This window comes from Gigantopelta aegis, chromosome 4 (genome assembly GCF_016097555.1).
Source record: "Gigantopelta aegis isolate Gae_Host chromosome 4, Gae_host_genome, whole genome shotgun sequence".
Classification (NCBI taxonomy): Eukaryota; Metazoa; Mollusca; class Gastropoda; order Neomphalida; family Peltospiridae; genus Gigantopelta; species Gigantopelta aegis.
The window spans coordinates 93,137,694-93,156,459 of NC_054702.1; the positions used below are offsets into that span (position 1 = coordinate 93,137,694).

The 18,766-nt window shown below is 36.0% G+C and overlaps 1 protein-coding gene across 1 annotated transcript in view; it reads right to left on the bottom strand.

Annotated features, from left to right (window-relative positions):
- Positions 1 to 8,935: 8,935 nt before the first annotated feature.
- Positions 8,936 to 18,766, bottom strand: part of LOC121371443 (mis18-binding protein 1-like) — a 33,575-nt gene continuing 23,744 nt past the window's right edge. Inside the window, exons 11-14 of the mRNA XM_041497333.1 lie at positions 15,708 to 15,841; positions 15,050 to 15,210; positions 13,293 to 13,362; positions 8,936 to 10,558 (exon numbers count right to left, since the gene is read on the bottom strand). Of these exons, the coding sequence (XP_041353267.1) occupies positions 10,406 to 10,558; positions 13,293 to 13,362; positions 15,050 to 15,210; positions 15,708 to 15,841 (518 nt within the window). The 3' untranslated portion in view covers positions 8,936 to 10,405. The remainder of the gene's footprint in view (positions 10,559 to 13,292; positions 13,363 to 15,049; positions 15,211 to 15,707; positions 15,842 to 18,766) is intronic.

Sequence of the window (18,766 nt, forward strand, 5' to 3'; positions counted from 1 at the left end):
CAACCAGAAAACATTTAAGGATGTCATCCTTTCTGTGTGTGACATCCGAAATGATGAGTGGTCCAACCAAGTGCGCATTAGAATATCTGCGGTAATCGCTGATCTTCATGCAGCAGATGCGCGGTACCACCATGACTGCAAAGCACTATTCATGCACTCAAAGTACATTGATCTTTTAACCACAACAAATCCTGGTGGGGAAGTAGATGCAGCATTTAAAGGAGTCATCAACAGTATGTTGCTTGATGAACAGCACATATGCAATGTGTAGAATTGCTAGATATGTATCAGGAGTATGGTGGTAGTAGTCTTTGTCGTAAAACTCTGATTAGTTTAGTTTGTGACCATTTTGGTGATGCATTAATTGTATTGTCATCACCTGGTGTTGCTAGTTTGCTCGTTTTCAGAAAAACATGTGCCATAAATATTGTAGCCACAAATGATGACAGTAATTACCTTAAGAAAATTGCTACTGATATTGTGAAAGAAACTGCAAAACCAGATAAATCTGTGTACAATGTGAGACTTAACAAAGATAACATTAACACTGGTGTCAGTTCAACTCTACTCCAACTCCTTGAGAATTAAAAGTTCCCGATTTGCCATCAGCCTTTGTGGCTTCTGTAATAACAAGCCACATTAGCAAGTCACCAACGCAACTTCAACTTGCAATTACAAACTTACTGCAGAGTAAGAAGTTAATCACAAAACTGCATCGTTTTGGCATTGCAACTACATACGATGAGTTCCAACAGTTTACTGCCTCTGCTGCTGCTGATGCTATTAAAACTGGGAAACAAAAATGCCTAGTGTCTGGAGGGAAGCTTGTGCAAGCTGTTGGTGACAACTTTGATGCCAATATCGCATCTCCTAATGGTATTAAACAAACACACAATATGGCTATGATCATAACCCAGGAAAATGAATCAGCCAGTGAATACAAAGAAGCAAACAAATTCATAAACAGGTTGCGAAAAGTAGACTTGAAGGATATAAAAGTTCAAGATGTGGACACATGTCATTACCAAGGTCCTAAGAACCCACCAATGCCAAGTAGTGAAGCTAAACATGCAGTGACAGCTCTTAAAGTGCTGGCCCATCAAGTTGTTTCATTACAAAGGGCTCAGCATATTGACTTCATGTTTTTGAAATCAATAATCAGTGATGATAAGACACCAGAGTACAATGGTTTCAATGTGAAAGAAGTTCGAGAAGCTGGATGGACACTACAACCAGCAACTAAAGTGACATACTTACCCGTGCTAGACATGTACCCTGCAGATCCTGATACCATTCTAACATCAATGCATGAGGTCAAACGTATCACAGAGGCAGCTGGCCAGGCATACACTATATTTACAAATGACCAACAGTTGTATAAAATCACTGTGCAAATGACATGGTTTCATGCCCATGAATTTGAGAGGTTTATACCACGTCTCGGAGGTATGCACATGTTAATGTCATTTGTTGGTTGTGTGGGGATGTTAATGGCAAATTCAGGATTACAAGAAGTGATGCAAGCAGCATTTGCTGGTGTTCCCCATATGCTACATGGCACAAAGTTCCCCCAGAACATACGCGCATTAAGGATGGTGGTTGAAGAAGTTCTACGTACAGTACTTATGCATGAAGATGTGCAGAGTTTCGAATCGCTGATGTTGATCCTCGAGCAGAGCAATTCAAAGTCGTACTACTCGTCTCTGGCTTGATTCCTTGATTAAACCAGTACTGATCATGATGCTTCCATACTTTGGAGCTGCTGCCCACTGGAACTACTTCCGATATGGCACGATCTATTCCATGAAGATGGCAAAGATGCCTAAAGATCTCCTTAAACATTTCATGGACAAGGAACATGTTATGCGACATAAGCCAGGCCTATGGAATGCCATTTGGAGCGACATGATGATTGAAACAACTATGATGAGATATGGCCATGGTCCAGGTGGACAAATAGGTATTACACTTAACCAGAAAGCCTTACAGCGCTGGGCACTCGGTCTACACATCAGAAGTCAGCTGCAGAAAGACCTGGTGGAACTGGATGAAAACTACAAGTCCAGTCATGTAACATCTCATAAAGAAGAGAGTATATCCAGAATTAAATTGGATAACGAAGACAGAAAGAGGATTCGTGATATGCTCAGTACATGTATCTCGCCACTTATTCCAGAAGAACATCCAGAGGAATTGGTGAACATTGCTACCGGGAAAGTGGCAACCAATGCAGTCAATGTGGATAGAGCTCATGAGATAGGCTGTATGCAGTTACAGACGTTCAAATCAAACTTACCTGATGGATTCTATGCACCGCTAAGTAAGAAAGTGGTAACAATGGAATCAGTAAAATAATCTATCACAGTTGGAGAAGTTGATGTGGTTGATACAGCATTGATTTACTCACGTGTGATAGCGTTGCAACTCTCTCGTGATTCACTCACAATGGACGATGTGCTGAAATATGAATTGGCACCAATTCCGACTGCAATGTTTATGGATTCAGGTGACATGCGTATTGCAAAGAACAAAGCTGTATTGAAGAATAAAACAAGCATTGAAGTATCTGCACGTTTGTATGCTGTACCAGAAGCAGTGATAATAGATGCTCTGCAATATTATGGATTGTCCATTGGCCTTCAAAAGGAACTGTTTCTGACATTGTGTCGAATGTTACAGAGTATATGTTGCGGAAGCTCAAATGCAGTCCAGTGTATTTAGTATTTGATCGATACTATGCATATAGTATAAAGTCCACTACACGAGCTGAACGTGGCAAAGCAGCAGGAAGGGCCCATAAGCTGACCAGACAAACTCCTTTACCATCCAAGTCTGTTGTTCTGACAAACATTCAAAACAAGACACAATTAATTGACATCATATGTACAGATATCACTGAATGTGTCAAATCAAAGGACATCAAAGTTTAGATGTTCCAACACAAGTGTTGCAGAACATTGACACACAGAGAACCGACTTGAAAACCACTCAGGAAGAAGCTGATATAATCATCGTGCAACAACTTATTCATGCTGTTATGCATTGTGGGAATAAAAGTGTACGTGTCATATGCGATGACACTGATGTGTTTGTTCTGCTGGTGTATTTCTACTGGAAATTGCATTTGTTAGCCACGATAACGATGGAAGCTACCAGTGGTGAAAGAAAGCTAATAGACATTGGGACAAACTGTAGAAAAACACATCGACATTGTACCACATATACTAGCTGCACATGCAATATCTGGGTGCGATACTGTTGCTCAATGTCATGGTATTGGAAAAGCAACAGTTCTCAAGAAGTTGAAATCAGGAGTTACGTTGAACAAAGTGGGAACTGATCAATGCAGATATACAAGAGGTTGTACAAGAAGCTACTTTCCTCATTAGTAGCTGCTATGGGCACCCAAGTAACAATATGACACAGGCGAGAATAACAGCATGGTCATTCAAAACGGCAAAGGCACATAAATCAGCACCACAGTTATCATCCCTTCCACCGACAACCGAGGCATTTCAGGAAAATGCTAAGCATGCTCACTTCCAGGCAATACAATGGTACGCAGCACCTCTTCTGGATCCACCATCACTGGATCCAATACATTTTGGTTGGACACGTGATGCAAAAGCCAAAACATTGATCCCAGTTGGAATTCCAAATAATGCATCAGCTGCTCCATCAGAAATCCTGCAACTAATAAAGTGTTCTCGTCGATCAGACCAACCATGTGCTACAAATAGATGCAGCTGTTTCGCAGCAAAACTGGTATGCACCATTCTCTGTAACTGTCGAGGGAAGTTTGATGTATGCTGCAGTCAACATACTCAGGATACAATATCTTTATCTGATAATGATGAAGAATGCAATGAGGATGAAGAATGCAATGAGGATGAAGATGAGAATGATGCTACTCTGTGAAACTGAGATCGAGAATTTGTGTGTGCAAACTTGAATGTGCCTGATATGTGATGCCTACAGCAGCTTGCCAGAGGTAGTTGGTTAGGAAAACATCCTATAGTAATTGTTGAATATTATCGGATGACTGAATGACTTTGATTGACTTAGGTTGCTGATTGGAAAAAGCCAGTGCATACTCCATACATATTTTACATTGATAATTGTGTATTTGTATTGGCTACATAAAGTTTGAATGGCTCCATAGTATATACATGGTAATACATTAAATAATGAACCAGCTTCTTGTGGTTTTTAAAATGCGTAATCAGTACCTGTAATGGAGGACTAAGTTAGATATAAAAATAAATCCAATATGGATATGACCAAAATCTAGGATACATAATTACTTTAGTCATGAAATGTTAACCAGTCTCTTATTCAGTGAAAAACAAGGTATTTAAAAAAAAAGTTTGTTAAATTCCAATAACCGAGCGTTAAGTTACAAATTCTACGTAAATCCAAGATGGCCGTCATTTTGAGGCTCAATAACTCAAATTGCCCAAACGTTACAGAGTGGCATCAACTGGATTTGCAATCAGCACTATAAACAGACTTAAAAAATGCAATAAAATGCTTTACACACCAAAATTCCAGGTTATTTGAAATTCTTCCAGACTAATGGAAGTTTTCCTACGACCAACCGAGCACACAAGATTGTGAAAATGTACTTTTGATCATCTAATGAACAAATGTTGGTTGTACAACCCTATGGAACCAGTAATAATTTATCAGCAGTAATGTGTGTGTACTACATTCAGAACACCCATTATTTTTAACTGTTAATAATAAAGAATATTAACTAGAATTTATTGGAATTGTGATGATTTTTCACAACTGTCCATTTATTCACTCCATGACTACATTTACAAAGCAATCCCAAGTACAATTAAACTAATCTGTACAATTACTAATAAGTATACACATACATTGAAGAAAATAAACGCCCTTCAAAATTCCAATGTTAACAAATACAATAAATTACTCTGTGCCTTTAATTACCATTAGATTTCCTCCACATTTTTGTTTTCAGTCACAAGTAGTTGAAAAATCCCATTACAATGACAGATTCCACATACTACATTTTAACCATGTCACCTGCATTGATATATTCTTCAAGAGGGGTGAAAGTGGATTTTGACATATAACACCAATATGTTTACATACCTTGGAGTTTGATAACGTCACATTCTTTCACCACTCTTGGAAGAATATTCCATAAAAAAAAGGAAAATAGCAGTTGGCAAAAATGTGTGTGCATTTTGTCTTGGGAGATATCAGCAAAGTTGATATGTATAACAACTTTATGTGGAATCAAAGTTATTGTAATGCAGGGTTTTTTTTATATGTGTCTGGACAAAATAGGGGGAAATCTAGTGGTAATTAGGGGTAAGAGATTAATCTAATATAGTTGTTGACAATGTGGTTTGGAGTTTACAGAAAGTTGTACCTATAGTTATATATTTGCATTTGTCACAAGCACTAAGTAAACTAATAAGAAAAGTAAAATAATTCAACCTATATAAGAACAAGAGTACCTCAATACAATCATATTGCAGATCTGGGGCCTGATTCACAAGGCAATTATACTAAATCACATCATCCTTCACTCATAATGTATGTCCACACATAGTCGGGGACTTTCGGGCATTATCTATGAACAGTGTGGAGGGGGTATTTGTTGACCATAACTCAAGCTCTTAATTGTATCCAATATACTTTTCTGTGTAGATAGGAATGATCAAATGTACAAAAGGCGTATATTGGGGGGGGGGGGGGGGGGGTGTGTGTGTGTGTGTCATACAAATTACTTACTGCAAGACCACAAAATTGCTAGAGTTCATCGAAATAAGCCCCAGATCTGAAATCATTGTTTCTTGCTTTTTATGTTGTAAAATTCATCTGGTGAATATGTAAAACTGAACAATAAAATGTATATTTTTAAAATATGTGGTAAAAAGATTATGGTCTATCATATTATGCCAATTAAAATTCCAGCTGAACAATTTTGTGAAATTAGAATTTTTAACTTTGCATGGAAATCTTTAAGGTTTTGGGGGTGTTTTTTGTAGAATTAAAGGACTCGCTTACCATACACATACACATACATTAGTGTTACTGATAGTTGCATCCATAAGATGTTAAAAAAATTAAAATAAATAAAATATATTAAAAGTTTTATTTAATTAATGTTTTTTTTTTTTTTTACATAGGTACATCTACAGGGTGTCCAGAAAAAGTAGCACAAAAGTAGGAATGAAAATATCGAAAAAGTAGGACAAAAGTAGAAAAATAGAAGCAAAAAGTAGGTATGAAACAGTATGTAGCAACTTTAGGTTAGCAAATTGGACGTTACAAGTGAGCTACGTTCAATCACACGACAGTTACATACACTGACAAATGATACATCAAGTAAATGCAGTGTCTGATTTCACTGAAAGTCCCATGTTTTCTTTTATTTACCAAATACAAAATTTCTATCATAAAATATATTTTGTTATTTTACTTCCTAAAGGCTTAGCAAAACATTTTAATAAATAAATTCCAGCAAGATAAAATTCAAATATAATAAATAAAATGTTTGAAATAATTGTAAGTGTTTCTGTCAGTTGTCAAGAATTTTTGTTTGTAATTACAGACAGAAGAACAAGACTGCAATGTAATAAATGTTATATACAAAGGCACCACTTAGACATGCACCTAAATGTGCTGATATACATTCTATTATTCTTTTCATAACATGTTTATTTTTATTACAAATTAATACTACTGAAGAAGTTACGTGCAACATTTTCTAGACAAAGTTTGGTGATCCATTTGCTATGTGGTATGAGCACACCTTTTCATAGCATAAATAAGGGAAAAGGGATAATAATCACATTTAATTGATTACCATGACCCATTTGCTGTGGTATGAGCACACCTTTCCATAGCATAAACAAGGGAAAAGGGATAATAATCACATTTAATTGATTACCATGACCCATTTGCTGTGGTATGAGCACACCTTTCCATAGCATAAACAAGGGAAAAGGGATAATAATCACATTTAATTGATTACCATGACCCATTTGCTGTGGTATGAGCACACCTTTCCATAGCATAAACAAGGGAAAAGGGATAATAATCACATTTAATTGATTACCATGACCCATTTGCTGTGGCATAAGCACACCTTTCCATAGCATAAATAAGGAGAAAGAGATAATCACATTTAATTGATTACCATGACCCAATTGCTGTGGCATAAGCACACCTTTCCATAGCATAAATAAGGAGAAAGAGATAATCACATTTAATTGATTACCTTGACCCATTTGCTGTGGCATAAGCACACCTTTTCATAGCATAAATAAGGAGAAAGAGATGATCACATTTAATCAATTACCTTGACAATGCAGCAAATTAACTACAGCTTTTTCTCAATACTTGTGGGTGTTTGTTGCCCCCCCCCCCCCCCTCCATTATTTTTAAAGACAAAAATTGTAAAAACTATGAAAATTTTAACACTCAATGATTAGTGGTAATTCTAGGAAAACAACGACGACCCCAAAACTGAAACGAGGCAACAAAGTCTCCTGTTTTATAGTGATGAGCATGATTAAAGGGGTTTATCTTTTCTGTGCTATTTGAAGCTGTGAATGCATCTAGATACTTTACGTAACTATTTACAATAACTAGATTAAAGCAACCGTAACAAATTCAATATATACTGATGGAAAGAAACAAGGGAACACATAAATAGTATCGTAACAGTAATCCACAGTATCGGAGAATGACCGTTTTATTGACATTCAATTCCACTTTACCTCTCTATATCTCAAACAGGCAAAACTACTCTAGTAAAATTTGTTTTGTTTAACGACACCACTAGAGTACATTGATTTATTAATCATCGGTTACTGATGTCAAACATTTGGTAATTTTGACCTGTAGCCTTAGAGAGGAAACCCACTACATTGTTTTTCATTACTAGCAAGAGATCTTTTATATGAATCATCCCACAGACAGGATTGCACATACCACGGCCTTTCATATACCAGTCGTGGTGCACTGGCTGGAACGAGAAATAGCCTAATGGGCTCTCCTATGGGGATCAGATCAAGACAGACCGCATATCAAGCGAGCGCTTTACCACTGGGCTACGTCCCATCCCAAACTACTGTAGCAGTGAATTAAATCTGGTCTCACTGACATGTTCCCTTATTTATTTCCATTAGTATATATGGCAAATAAGAGACAACAACCACTAAATTTATATATTGTTTTAAACTAATCAAATAAAATACACTTTTCTCCCTCCAAGTACTTATAAATAATTCTATATCAAATGTAAACATGCATTCTGAGAGAACTGCTAAAGCAATACACGTCCCCTACCATGCCCAATATATTTTCATATTTCCAAAGTTTAAGGACCATAACTCTGCCAAACATGGGAATATTACCATATAATTTGGGTGGGATTTAGTTGTCGGTTGAGCACTCGCTTAAAGGAAGGAAATGTTTTATTTAACAACGCACTCAACACATTTTATTTACGGTTATATGGCGTCGGACATATGGTTAAGGACCACACAGATATTGAGAGAGGAAACCCACTGTCGCCAATTCATGGGCTACTCTTTTCGATTAGCAGCAAGGGATCTTTTATATGCACCATCCCAGACAGGATAGCACATACCATGACCTTTGATGTACCAGTCATGGTGCACTGGATGGAGCGAGAAATAGCCCAATGGGCCCACCGACAGAGATCAATCCCAAACCGACCGCATATCAAGCGAGCGCTTTACCACTGGGCTACGGAGCACTCACTTAAGATGCTTATGTCGCATGATCGAACCACCTCAGTGGATCCATTAACTGATTGGGGTTTTTCTCGTTCCAACCAGTGCACCACAACTGGTCAAAGGCCATGGTATGTGCTTTCCTGTCTGTGGGAAAATGCATATAAAAGATCCCTTGCTGCATTAAAAAAATGTAGCGGGTTTCCTCTATTGACTACGAGTCAGAATTACCAAACGTTTGACATCCAATAGCCGATGATTAACATATCAGTGTGCTCTAGTGGCGTCATTAAATAAAACAAACTTTACCATAAAATTTAACCGTAACTGTAACTAACAGTATATGAGGAATTCCGAAAATATGTGCAGAAAAGAAATTTTCATATCTCCTAGGTTCTTAACTCGTCAAAAATTTGTAAATCACCATTGAAGTCAAAAATTGCAGCTACATATCTTGAGACACTGTCGAAAATTTTTCCTAAAAAGTATGCATGGGACAGACAGACAGACGGACGGACAGACAGAGATGAAACCTATAGTCCCCTCTGGTTGGACCGGTAGAAGACTTGATAAGATCCAACCAAAACACACAGGAGTGAAGGGGATGTGTGTGCAAAATTATAGTTTAAACTCTCAACAAGACTGATATCAGTTAACATTGAGTATTAAAGCAGGCCACTGCATGAGAGCCAAGCAGTTACTCACTCTCCTTGTATTGGCCCAAAAATGGAAAGCGTTGAGGGTTTTTTCTTCTTTTTCTTCTTTATTTAAATGTGTGAAACTTATTTCATTTGTAATTTCTTGCCTGGAATTATTATCAGGAGAGCAACTGTATTATTTTCAAATGGAGAGACCTATAAAGAAATTCATTTGCCCAAGCGTCATTAGAAAAATACACCATAAAGTTACCTGTGTGACAAGAGTACTATCTCCCCATAACAAAACAAAAAATCTATTAGTTTCTTTGAATAAACTTATTTTTTTGATACCCAAGAATTTATTTTTCATTGGGGGGGGGGGAGAGACAAATGTTCTTGGTATCATGTTAGATTAATGTATAACAAAATACATCACCTAAGACATAAACATAAGGAATATTCTCGGCTTTGGACCTATTGTCTCAATAGTGGCTTTATAGATGTTTTTCTTTTACTTTCACATCCACACCCAACCCTAAAATAATAATAATAATAATAATAAAATAATAACTAAATAATAATTTTGTTTTAATAATAATCATAATCATATTAAAACAGAAAACCAAAATTGATTGAAAATATCCAAGTGTCGCATTTCATCAAATATTTAAAAAAAAGAAAAAAAAGCTGTTATTATCTATATTTTTTAAATGACACAAAAATTGTTGATATAACAAATTGTTCATGTTCAGTAAGGGTTTTGGTAGAAGTGATCCTTATCATTTGTTAGACATCATCATAAAACAGTCACGGGGCTCGAAAATTGCCAAAAAATATGGTGGCCCGAAAAATAATGGAATATGAATATTAATCGTGGCTAATATGCTATAGATTTAAAGTAGATCGCTCAAAGAATAGTATTATTTGAACGACTAATGCCATTATTTTTTAAATATTCAAGTCGCCCAAAGAGGACATTGGTCACACTTGGCGACCTGGCCACAGGCAGTTTCGAGCCCCGAGTCAGTTTTCTGTGTCATCAGTCCAGTAATAGTCTCCCTCTTCCTCCTCTTCCTCGATATATTCCATGCCCTCAAACAGATTGTGTGTGTCATCACTGGCCTTGAATAATGCTTTCACAGGTGTGTTGACAGCTTCAGGAGGGTGAGATGGAGTCTAAAACATCGAACAGAACATTACAACTTTATGGTACAAAATCAGTGATATAAACATTTAATCTCTAGATGAAAATTAGTTTGGACACAGATCTAAAAAATTGCACAGACTTAAAATGTAGAGGGTTAAATCGTGCACCAAAGACAGAAATAATAAATGGCTGTTCACAATTGGGAACATTTTCACAAGTGTACAAAGAGTAATCTTTTTCTCGCTACTCCTCCCTCATCAAATGCCAACATTAAAACACTTCCCCGTAAGCAAATGTTGTTAACAACTCTAAAAATGTAGGTAACTAAATGGTCCTTATTCACATGGGTTATTTGACTACACTTGATTATCAACAGACTCTGATATTTCCTATTGACTATGCTGTCAATATTGATTAGTATAACATGCATTTAAAATTAAGGAGAGACAAGATGTAGATCAGTGGTAAAGCGCTCGTTTGATGCATGGTCATTCTAGGATCGATCCCGTCAGTTGGCCCATTAGGCTTTTTCTTGTTCCAGCCAGATTTAGTTAACATATAAATATCAAAAAATATGCTACTAATGGAAAAATGTAGCGGGTTTCCTCTTTAAGACTATATGTCAAAATTACCACATTCAGTGGCCGACGCTTACTAAATCCATGAGCTCTAGTGGTGTCATTAAACAAAACAAACTTTAAAAAAAAAAATAAGGACAGCAACAAACAAAGAAAAGAAGAAAAAAGTTTACAAATTTGGCAAATGTGCATATATTTTTTTTAAAAAGCTTGTGACTTTCAAAGTGAAAATCAATCGCTGGATTTAATTGATGTACCATTTGTCACTACAAGTAACAGGAGATTTTCAGTACAAAATGAAACGTGTACATTTCACATAAGTGAATATTACTTACTTTTAAAGTACAATGCAGTCATATCAAATTGCTTAACTTTTTTTTTTAGTATATATATTACAGTCAACTCTCGTTATAACAATATTCAGTACAACAGAATATTTTCCTACCGGCACACTTTTACTAGGAACCAACATGTTTCAGTGTTAAAATTATCATTATAACGGCATCAGCATTCATTTCTTGTAACAAACATATCTATTTCATGCATTGTTTGATCTTTACAACGGCAGGGAGATTTAGTTAACATATAAATGTCAATTGGCATAAATCTTTCAACAAATAGCTGTAACTTTATCACCTTTCAGAGGCATTTTGATGTGCAGCCGACAAAAAGATATTGGTGAAATAAAGCCGTTTAAAGAAGTTACTCTAAACACATAAAAGACGAAATTGCAAGCAACGTCACCAAAGAATGGAGGAACTTGTCAGCAGATAAACAGTTGGTGATATTTTGCACAATAAAGAAAACTGGGCCAGTGCCCCTAAAGACTGTAACAAGTTGGTTCGTGTGACGGAACATGCTCTTATCTTTTCGCCTGTGGCGATGTTAATTGTTTTAGAGGGCTGTGTGCAGCTTGGTTACGTAATACTCCCGCGCGACGTGGTAGAGCTGCATCCCAATATGCACTTAGACCAGGTGTGGAGGCCATGTGGCTAGTAGTTACGTAATAACTCCGGTAGTGCGGTTTACGACCGGGGTAATTCTAGCGAACTGGCGACAGTAAGTCTGGCCAGCTAAGAAAAAATACCGTCCCGGGAGTTGTGGAAATATCACATGATAGGTGAGGTACCGCGTTGTGCCCCCAGGCGATATTCGCTGTCTCTGAGATTTTTGAATAAATAGATAGGATTTTAGATATATCGGGGAGAAACATTGGAAGGCTCCCGGGGAACGTTTGTCCGACTGGACTGGTAAATATATTTTTCTGCTCTGTTGTATAACCGTGATGTGATTGATGTGACTTTAAATATTTTAATACTGTATTATACCAATATTCTTTAGACAGTGTCTCCGGTAATCTGACGAAGTAAATTGTAGGCTTCACTGTTCTAACATATTAAAGCTTAGCCAGTTATCCTAGAGGACCTAGGTAAACTGTATGTTATTGTCTTTATTGTGATATGTACCAGTATTAATTCTGTATTACAAGGTTACTGACTGAGTAGTTAAGGGTTAATTAAAAATTAACCAGTTAGGAATAGAGTTGTAATTCCTTTATTAATTAAGTTCCCCTGGAAGCGTTTCTCAATTATCACACGTGTGTGTGTTGTATCACGGTGAAGTGATTAGAATATGTGTAAACTAGACACCTAGTGATTAACTAATTAAGTGATTAGTTCTGGGTTGTTATTATATTGTTGTTGTTAATTAACTACTGCGGCAAGTACATTTGTCAGCGTAGTGTTAATACAGATTCCAAAGTGTATTGTGTTTTGTTGTGTTTTCTAGTGAACTAAACGTGCTATATATATATATATTTATATAAGATCTTATCTCTGATTATACCTAGAGCCGAGCCACTCGGGTATTAGACTGCCCAATACAGAGAGATCTAATAGATATACAGTTAGGAGAGATATTTGGATAATCGTGTTTTATTCAGTTACGGGTATTATAGGATCCCTGTGACAGTTCGTTAACGCACCAGCAAATTAATGTTTTCTTTGTTGTTTTTGTCTTGTTTCTTTGATAGTAATTTATTACAATACTAACTGGTAAAACTAAATATGCAAGCTATGGAATATAACTCTTCACGAGACCGTTATTCCGGTAATACAAGCACAGAACAAACATGGCTGTTTTAATGAGAGTTGAGTGTATCGACTTCAAGTCAGGTATAATTTACCTGGTGTATCTTAGGAATCCGTTTTCTCTTCTTCTTCTGAACACGATAAATGTACTGGTCAACGTTTTTTCTAAAAATACAAGTTGTTGATAAGTAATGATAATAATTTTGCAAGTCTCATTACTAAACTTTATCCTGCAGTCACTATTTGCATTAATCATTCATAGTGACTTTAAATGTTAAATGATAAAACACTACTACTCTTCTTGTGTTGCAGTACGAAAACAAACAATAACAGTCTGCCATTCTAACCTTCACCATCTTGGCTATTAACAATGAATGTAACAAACTGACACCAATATTAAACTAATTTTTAGCAACACATGCAGCTACACCATAAATAAAAGTGAGTCTCTATTCAGAAAACATTATAATCATAGATTCTTAACATTGTAACCAACATTGGCAGCAATACTTATTATGGTTACAAGTTTCTCTCTTGGCTCAGTTAGAATTTAGAAGTAATTATCATTAGTCAGGATTATTATTGTAGTAATTATATTAATTTTTATTTCTAATTTTCTGTGATCACGAGGGAGGTGAGAAGCACAATGATTTATTATTTTATGCCTGAAAGGATTGATATTTTAGTGTTTTCCCTAGCTTGTTTTAGCATGGTGCAGCACCATGCCTCACTAGTCTTGCCTTAATCACTGATTAAAAAAGCCTTGTTCAATAATTAATTCTAAAATAGCCTTAATAAAACACTAAAAAAATATATTATTAATTAATAAAAATATCTCTGTTATATATTTTGCCATTCATTTATTAAAGCAAGAACATTAATTACATTTATTTCAATTATTGTTTTAGTCTTTAATGCAAAAACAGTGCTCTGAAAATGGTCAAAATTGGCCCCATGCCTTGCCAAATTTCTAGGGAAAACACTATATTTATAAATAAAAGCTGAAATCGTCTTAGATATCTATGCTATACCTAAATAAAGGCTATTTTTCAGAATTTCAGATTAAATCCCATCTACTTTGTGAAGACATTTGTTAGGCAAGATCTAACTTAGTGGGTTGAGCACTCACTGAGGTGCTTGTGTCATAGGATCGAACCACTTCAGAAGACACATCCTCTGATTGGGTTTTCTCCCATCCCAACCAGAGCATCAAAGGTGTAGTATGTGCTGTTCTGTCTGTGGGAAAGATCCCTTACTGCTACTGGAAAAATGTAGCAGGTTTCCTTTAAGACTATGTGTCAAAAATTATCACATATCTGACATCCAATATCCGATGATTAATAAATCAGTGTGTTCTAGTGGTGTCATTAAATAAAACAAACGTTGTATACACATTTGGTTTATATAAAATTTTGGGCAGGATGTAGACCAATGGTAAAGCGATTGAATGATGCATGGTCGGTCTAGGATCGATCCCCATTTGTGGGCCCATTGGGCTATTTCTCATTCCAGCCAGTGCTCCACAAATGGTTTAACCAACACTGAGGTATGTATGTACCTGTGGGATGCTGCATATAAAAGATCTATTACTGATAACTGGCTTGGCAGCCGTGGGTTCCTCTCTCAACTCCATGTTCCTTTGCCTTACGTCTGATGTCATATAACCATAATTTAAAATGTGTTGAATACATCATTAAATAAATAATTCATTCTTTTCTACATAAAATTTTGTGTTATGGTTATTGTGTGTACCAAAGAAACTGCCCTCAACTCCCCACATATGATCAATTCTGAAACAGCTCTTGCTGTTCAGACTTCTGTTAAATCCAATAACATGACAAAATTGTCGAACCCATGTGCTGGCTCCAGCCATGGACTAATCTGACTGTTAAACGGTGTCTTGCCCGTCGATCTCACAGGAACAGTGTAGCGAATGTTTGGTGTCTGGTGTCGAAGGCCAGGTGTCGCAGTGTTGAATACATCAGTAACATCATCACTGTCTAACCGAGGAATCTGAAACAGTGTCATATAAACATTACCATCATTATTTCAAATATTCATTTACTTTCTCAGCAAATGTATAATGAAAACAAAAAGCTAAACTATAGTATAGTGTAACAAAAAAATTTTATAATTTCCATTAATTAGTGAGTCTAGTGGTTCTACAATTGTTTTAAAATTGAGTTGCCATGAGATCTAATGGAGTTTAGAATCCAATAGCCATGACTAAAAATTTAGGTAACAAAATTTATTTATTTACCCTTTAATATAAAGCAATACATAGACTTACTATTTCACCAGTTAGAAATTAGTCACAAATAACTGGTAGACAAATATTTTATTGTTAATGTATGTGAATTTTGATCATAGGGCTTTTTAAACTTCTTTTTTTTCACTGGTCATTGGGCTCTGTCAAAGTAATTATTTGATAGCCCAAGTCTAAAATATTAAAATTGCTGTATGTAGATTTATGAATTTGATAAAAAATACAATTCATCTTTTGAAAGTACCTTCTTGAGCAAAGCTGTTGACCTCATAGGTGTGGCATCAAATAGGTCGGCACAGTAATTGTCATTGTAACTCTCAAGGAATTCACGCAGCTGCTTCTTACGTTTTAATGTTCCAACTCTAGCTATGTCTTTATCTGAAACAAAGAAAAGTATCTTTAAAACTTCTTGCATCCAAGCCAGAGGAGGGCAAAAGCAGCTGCTTCTTACGTTTTAAGGTTCCAACTCTAGCTATGTCTTTATCTGAAACAAAGAAAAGTATCTTTAAAACTTCTTGCATCCAAGCCAGAGGAGGGCAAAAGCCCTTTTTTGCCAGTCAGGGATAGGGTCTCCACGGATACTCGACTACGGGCTGAGTCCATTCACAGGACTCGAGTACCCGTGCAAAGAAGAGCACTCTCATTTAATGATATTGTTTATGTCATTTTGCCATATGCTTGCCGTCAGTTACATTATAGGGCTATGAGATATGGAGGGAAAACAAAAGTTGAATGTGTGGAATGCAATACAATGGAATGATTTGGCATCCACGCAGTGTTTTTGCACATGTTTATTTGTCTACATCAATCAAATGATGTGCATTTTAATTCTCAAAAGATGAACCGGTCCCAAATTAAAAAATTGGTCAGTTACATTCCCCTTGAGCAGTTGCTTCATTTCTCCATCAATTGCTGGTAATAGAAACAATGAATATACTATTTGTGCCGCTTTTCATTGAAGTCAAACCTCCAGTTGTGTCAATCCACTGCCACATTTCTCAAAGTTGCCAAGCCGGTAACGAGATTAAATAGTTCTTAACAATAACATCATTCTTCGTGAAGAAGCTATCAAAGTATTACATTCCAAGTAAAACAAAGGACCCTAAAAGTGTTGTTGCAATCATCACCTGTGGGTTGAGTGTCCGATTCTGACGATGTTGGAAAGAGAACAAATGTGAAATTAAAAACTACTTTGAAATGGCATAAAAACATTTTTTTTAAATCTATAAATTTATTGATTGTGGACTGTTCAATATATATATATATGTATCCAGTAATTATAAAATTAAAAACGGTTTCAACCTTTTTTGTTGTGGTGGTGAGCAGAATGGCTACACTGGTTATAACATGAGCCAGTAGAGGTCAAATTCATCCAATCAGCAACAACGTTATTAATCTGTTAATCTAAACACGTGTTAGCTCAAGCTGTCAACTGCCTCAATGGTGTCACTATTATAAATTTTCTGGACCCAGTTCTGAACACTTGTACTTTATATACATATATGGGAGTTAAAATTCATAACTTTTATTCCTTTTTAAAATAGTTTTTTCGCTTATGTGATTAAACTTTATTTTTCCATGTTTTGATCAATATTTATTTTTACACGTTCATGATTCAAAATAAAAATGCTACCCTGATGATTATTTTTACACTATTTGGTATATATCACCTTTTAAATGTCAGTTTATACATACATGTGTACATGTACATATGTTTTACAGATGTGTGTGTGTGTGTGTGTGTGTGTGTGTGTGTGTGTACGCGTGCATGTGTGTGTGTGTGTTTGTGTAGATATTTTTATTTCCCCCCACCCCTGGTTCCAGCCAGTGCACCAAGACTGGTATATCAAAGGCCTTGCTACTAATGAAAAAAATATGTTTGACAGCCAATAGCCAATGATAAATAATTTAATGTGCTCTAGTGGCGTTGTTAATAAAAAAAACCTTTCACTTTCATTTGAAGGCGTATATTAGAATTGAAAATTAACGGCAATCATTTACAGGTACAGTAAAACCCCACCTAAGGACCACCCTGCTATACAAAGAAAGAAAGAAAGAAATGTTTTATTTAACGACACACTCAACACATTTTATTTATGGTTATAATGCGTCGGTCTCTTTTCGATTAGCAGTAAGGGATCTTTTATATGCACCATCCCACAGACAGGGTAGTACATACCATGGCCTTTGATATACCAGTCGTGGTGCACTGGCTGGAATGAGAAATGGCCCAATGGGTCCACCGATCCCAGACTGACAGTGCATCGAGCGAGCGGTGTACCACTGGGCTACGTCCCACCCCACCCTGCTATACAGACCAATATTTTCAAGACCGGAATATTTCCTTATTATTTAGTAGTAAAACTACCCCAGTATTAAGACCACCCCACTATTATGGATTATGACCAGTAATGTCAGACCCATTGGTTGTTTTGAGTGCATCTGGACCCAACAAATGCAACCACAGCATTTACACAGTTATCACGTCACATAAGTGACAAACAATAAATAACGACACATAAGCGACAAACAATAAATAATGCGGTAAAATCTTACCTAGTTGCCCACGCTATGGTGTTAAAGTTAATTGCAGGTATATGTGTTGCTCAAACTAGCAATTAAATAATCTTAAATTTATTTAGTTCGAAAGACAAAGGTATTACTTTTGAACTAGGAAGTCATAGTTAATTTCAGTAATTTTTTGTAAACTTGCACACAATAATGTGGAGTTTTTTTATGAAAACAAATGCTATACCATCCTAGTACTTTATTTTTGATCAATCAAGTGAGACAGAATCACGTGTTTGTATTACCTTTGGGGCAGTAGACATCTTAAATCATTGGAAGGGTGTCAGTTGTCCAGACAGTTGTTAATCTCTATAAGAATGGGTCCAAGCTCACAAATAACTGAACCAGGTTTAACATTTCAATATAAATGTTAATATACCGTCATCACCAAGTAATTTTATCAGTTTACACATTACTGATGGCAACCGGAAAGGAGGGTGGGATGTAGAATTCACAATCAATATTTACCAAACAATCACTATTTTGAATGATGTTGGTAATTTGGTACTAGGACCACCCCATTATTAAGACCACTTTTAATAAGTCCTGCCGATGGTCACAATAGCAGACTTTCACTGTATTACCAAAAATATTTCAGGTAACCGATTTTGTTTCATTTAATGTAAATTATGTCCTAAATGTAATATGTCATAAAAAATTTATTACACAAAACTATCTATAGACTAACATTAATGACAGGCAAACAAAGCTACCATGCTAGGCCTCATAAAATTA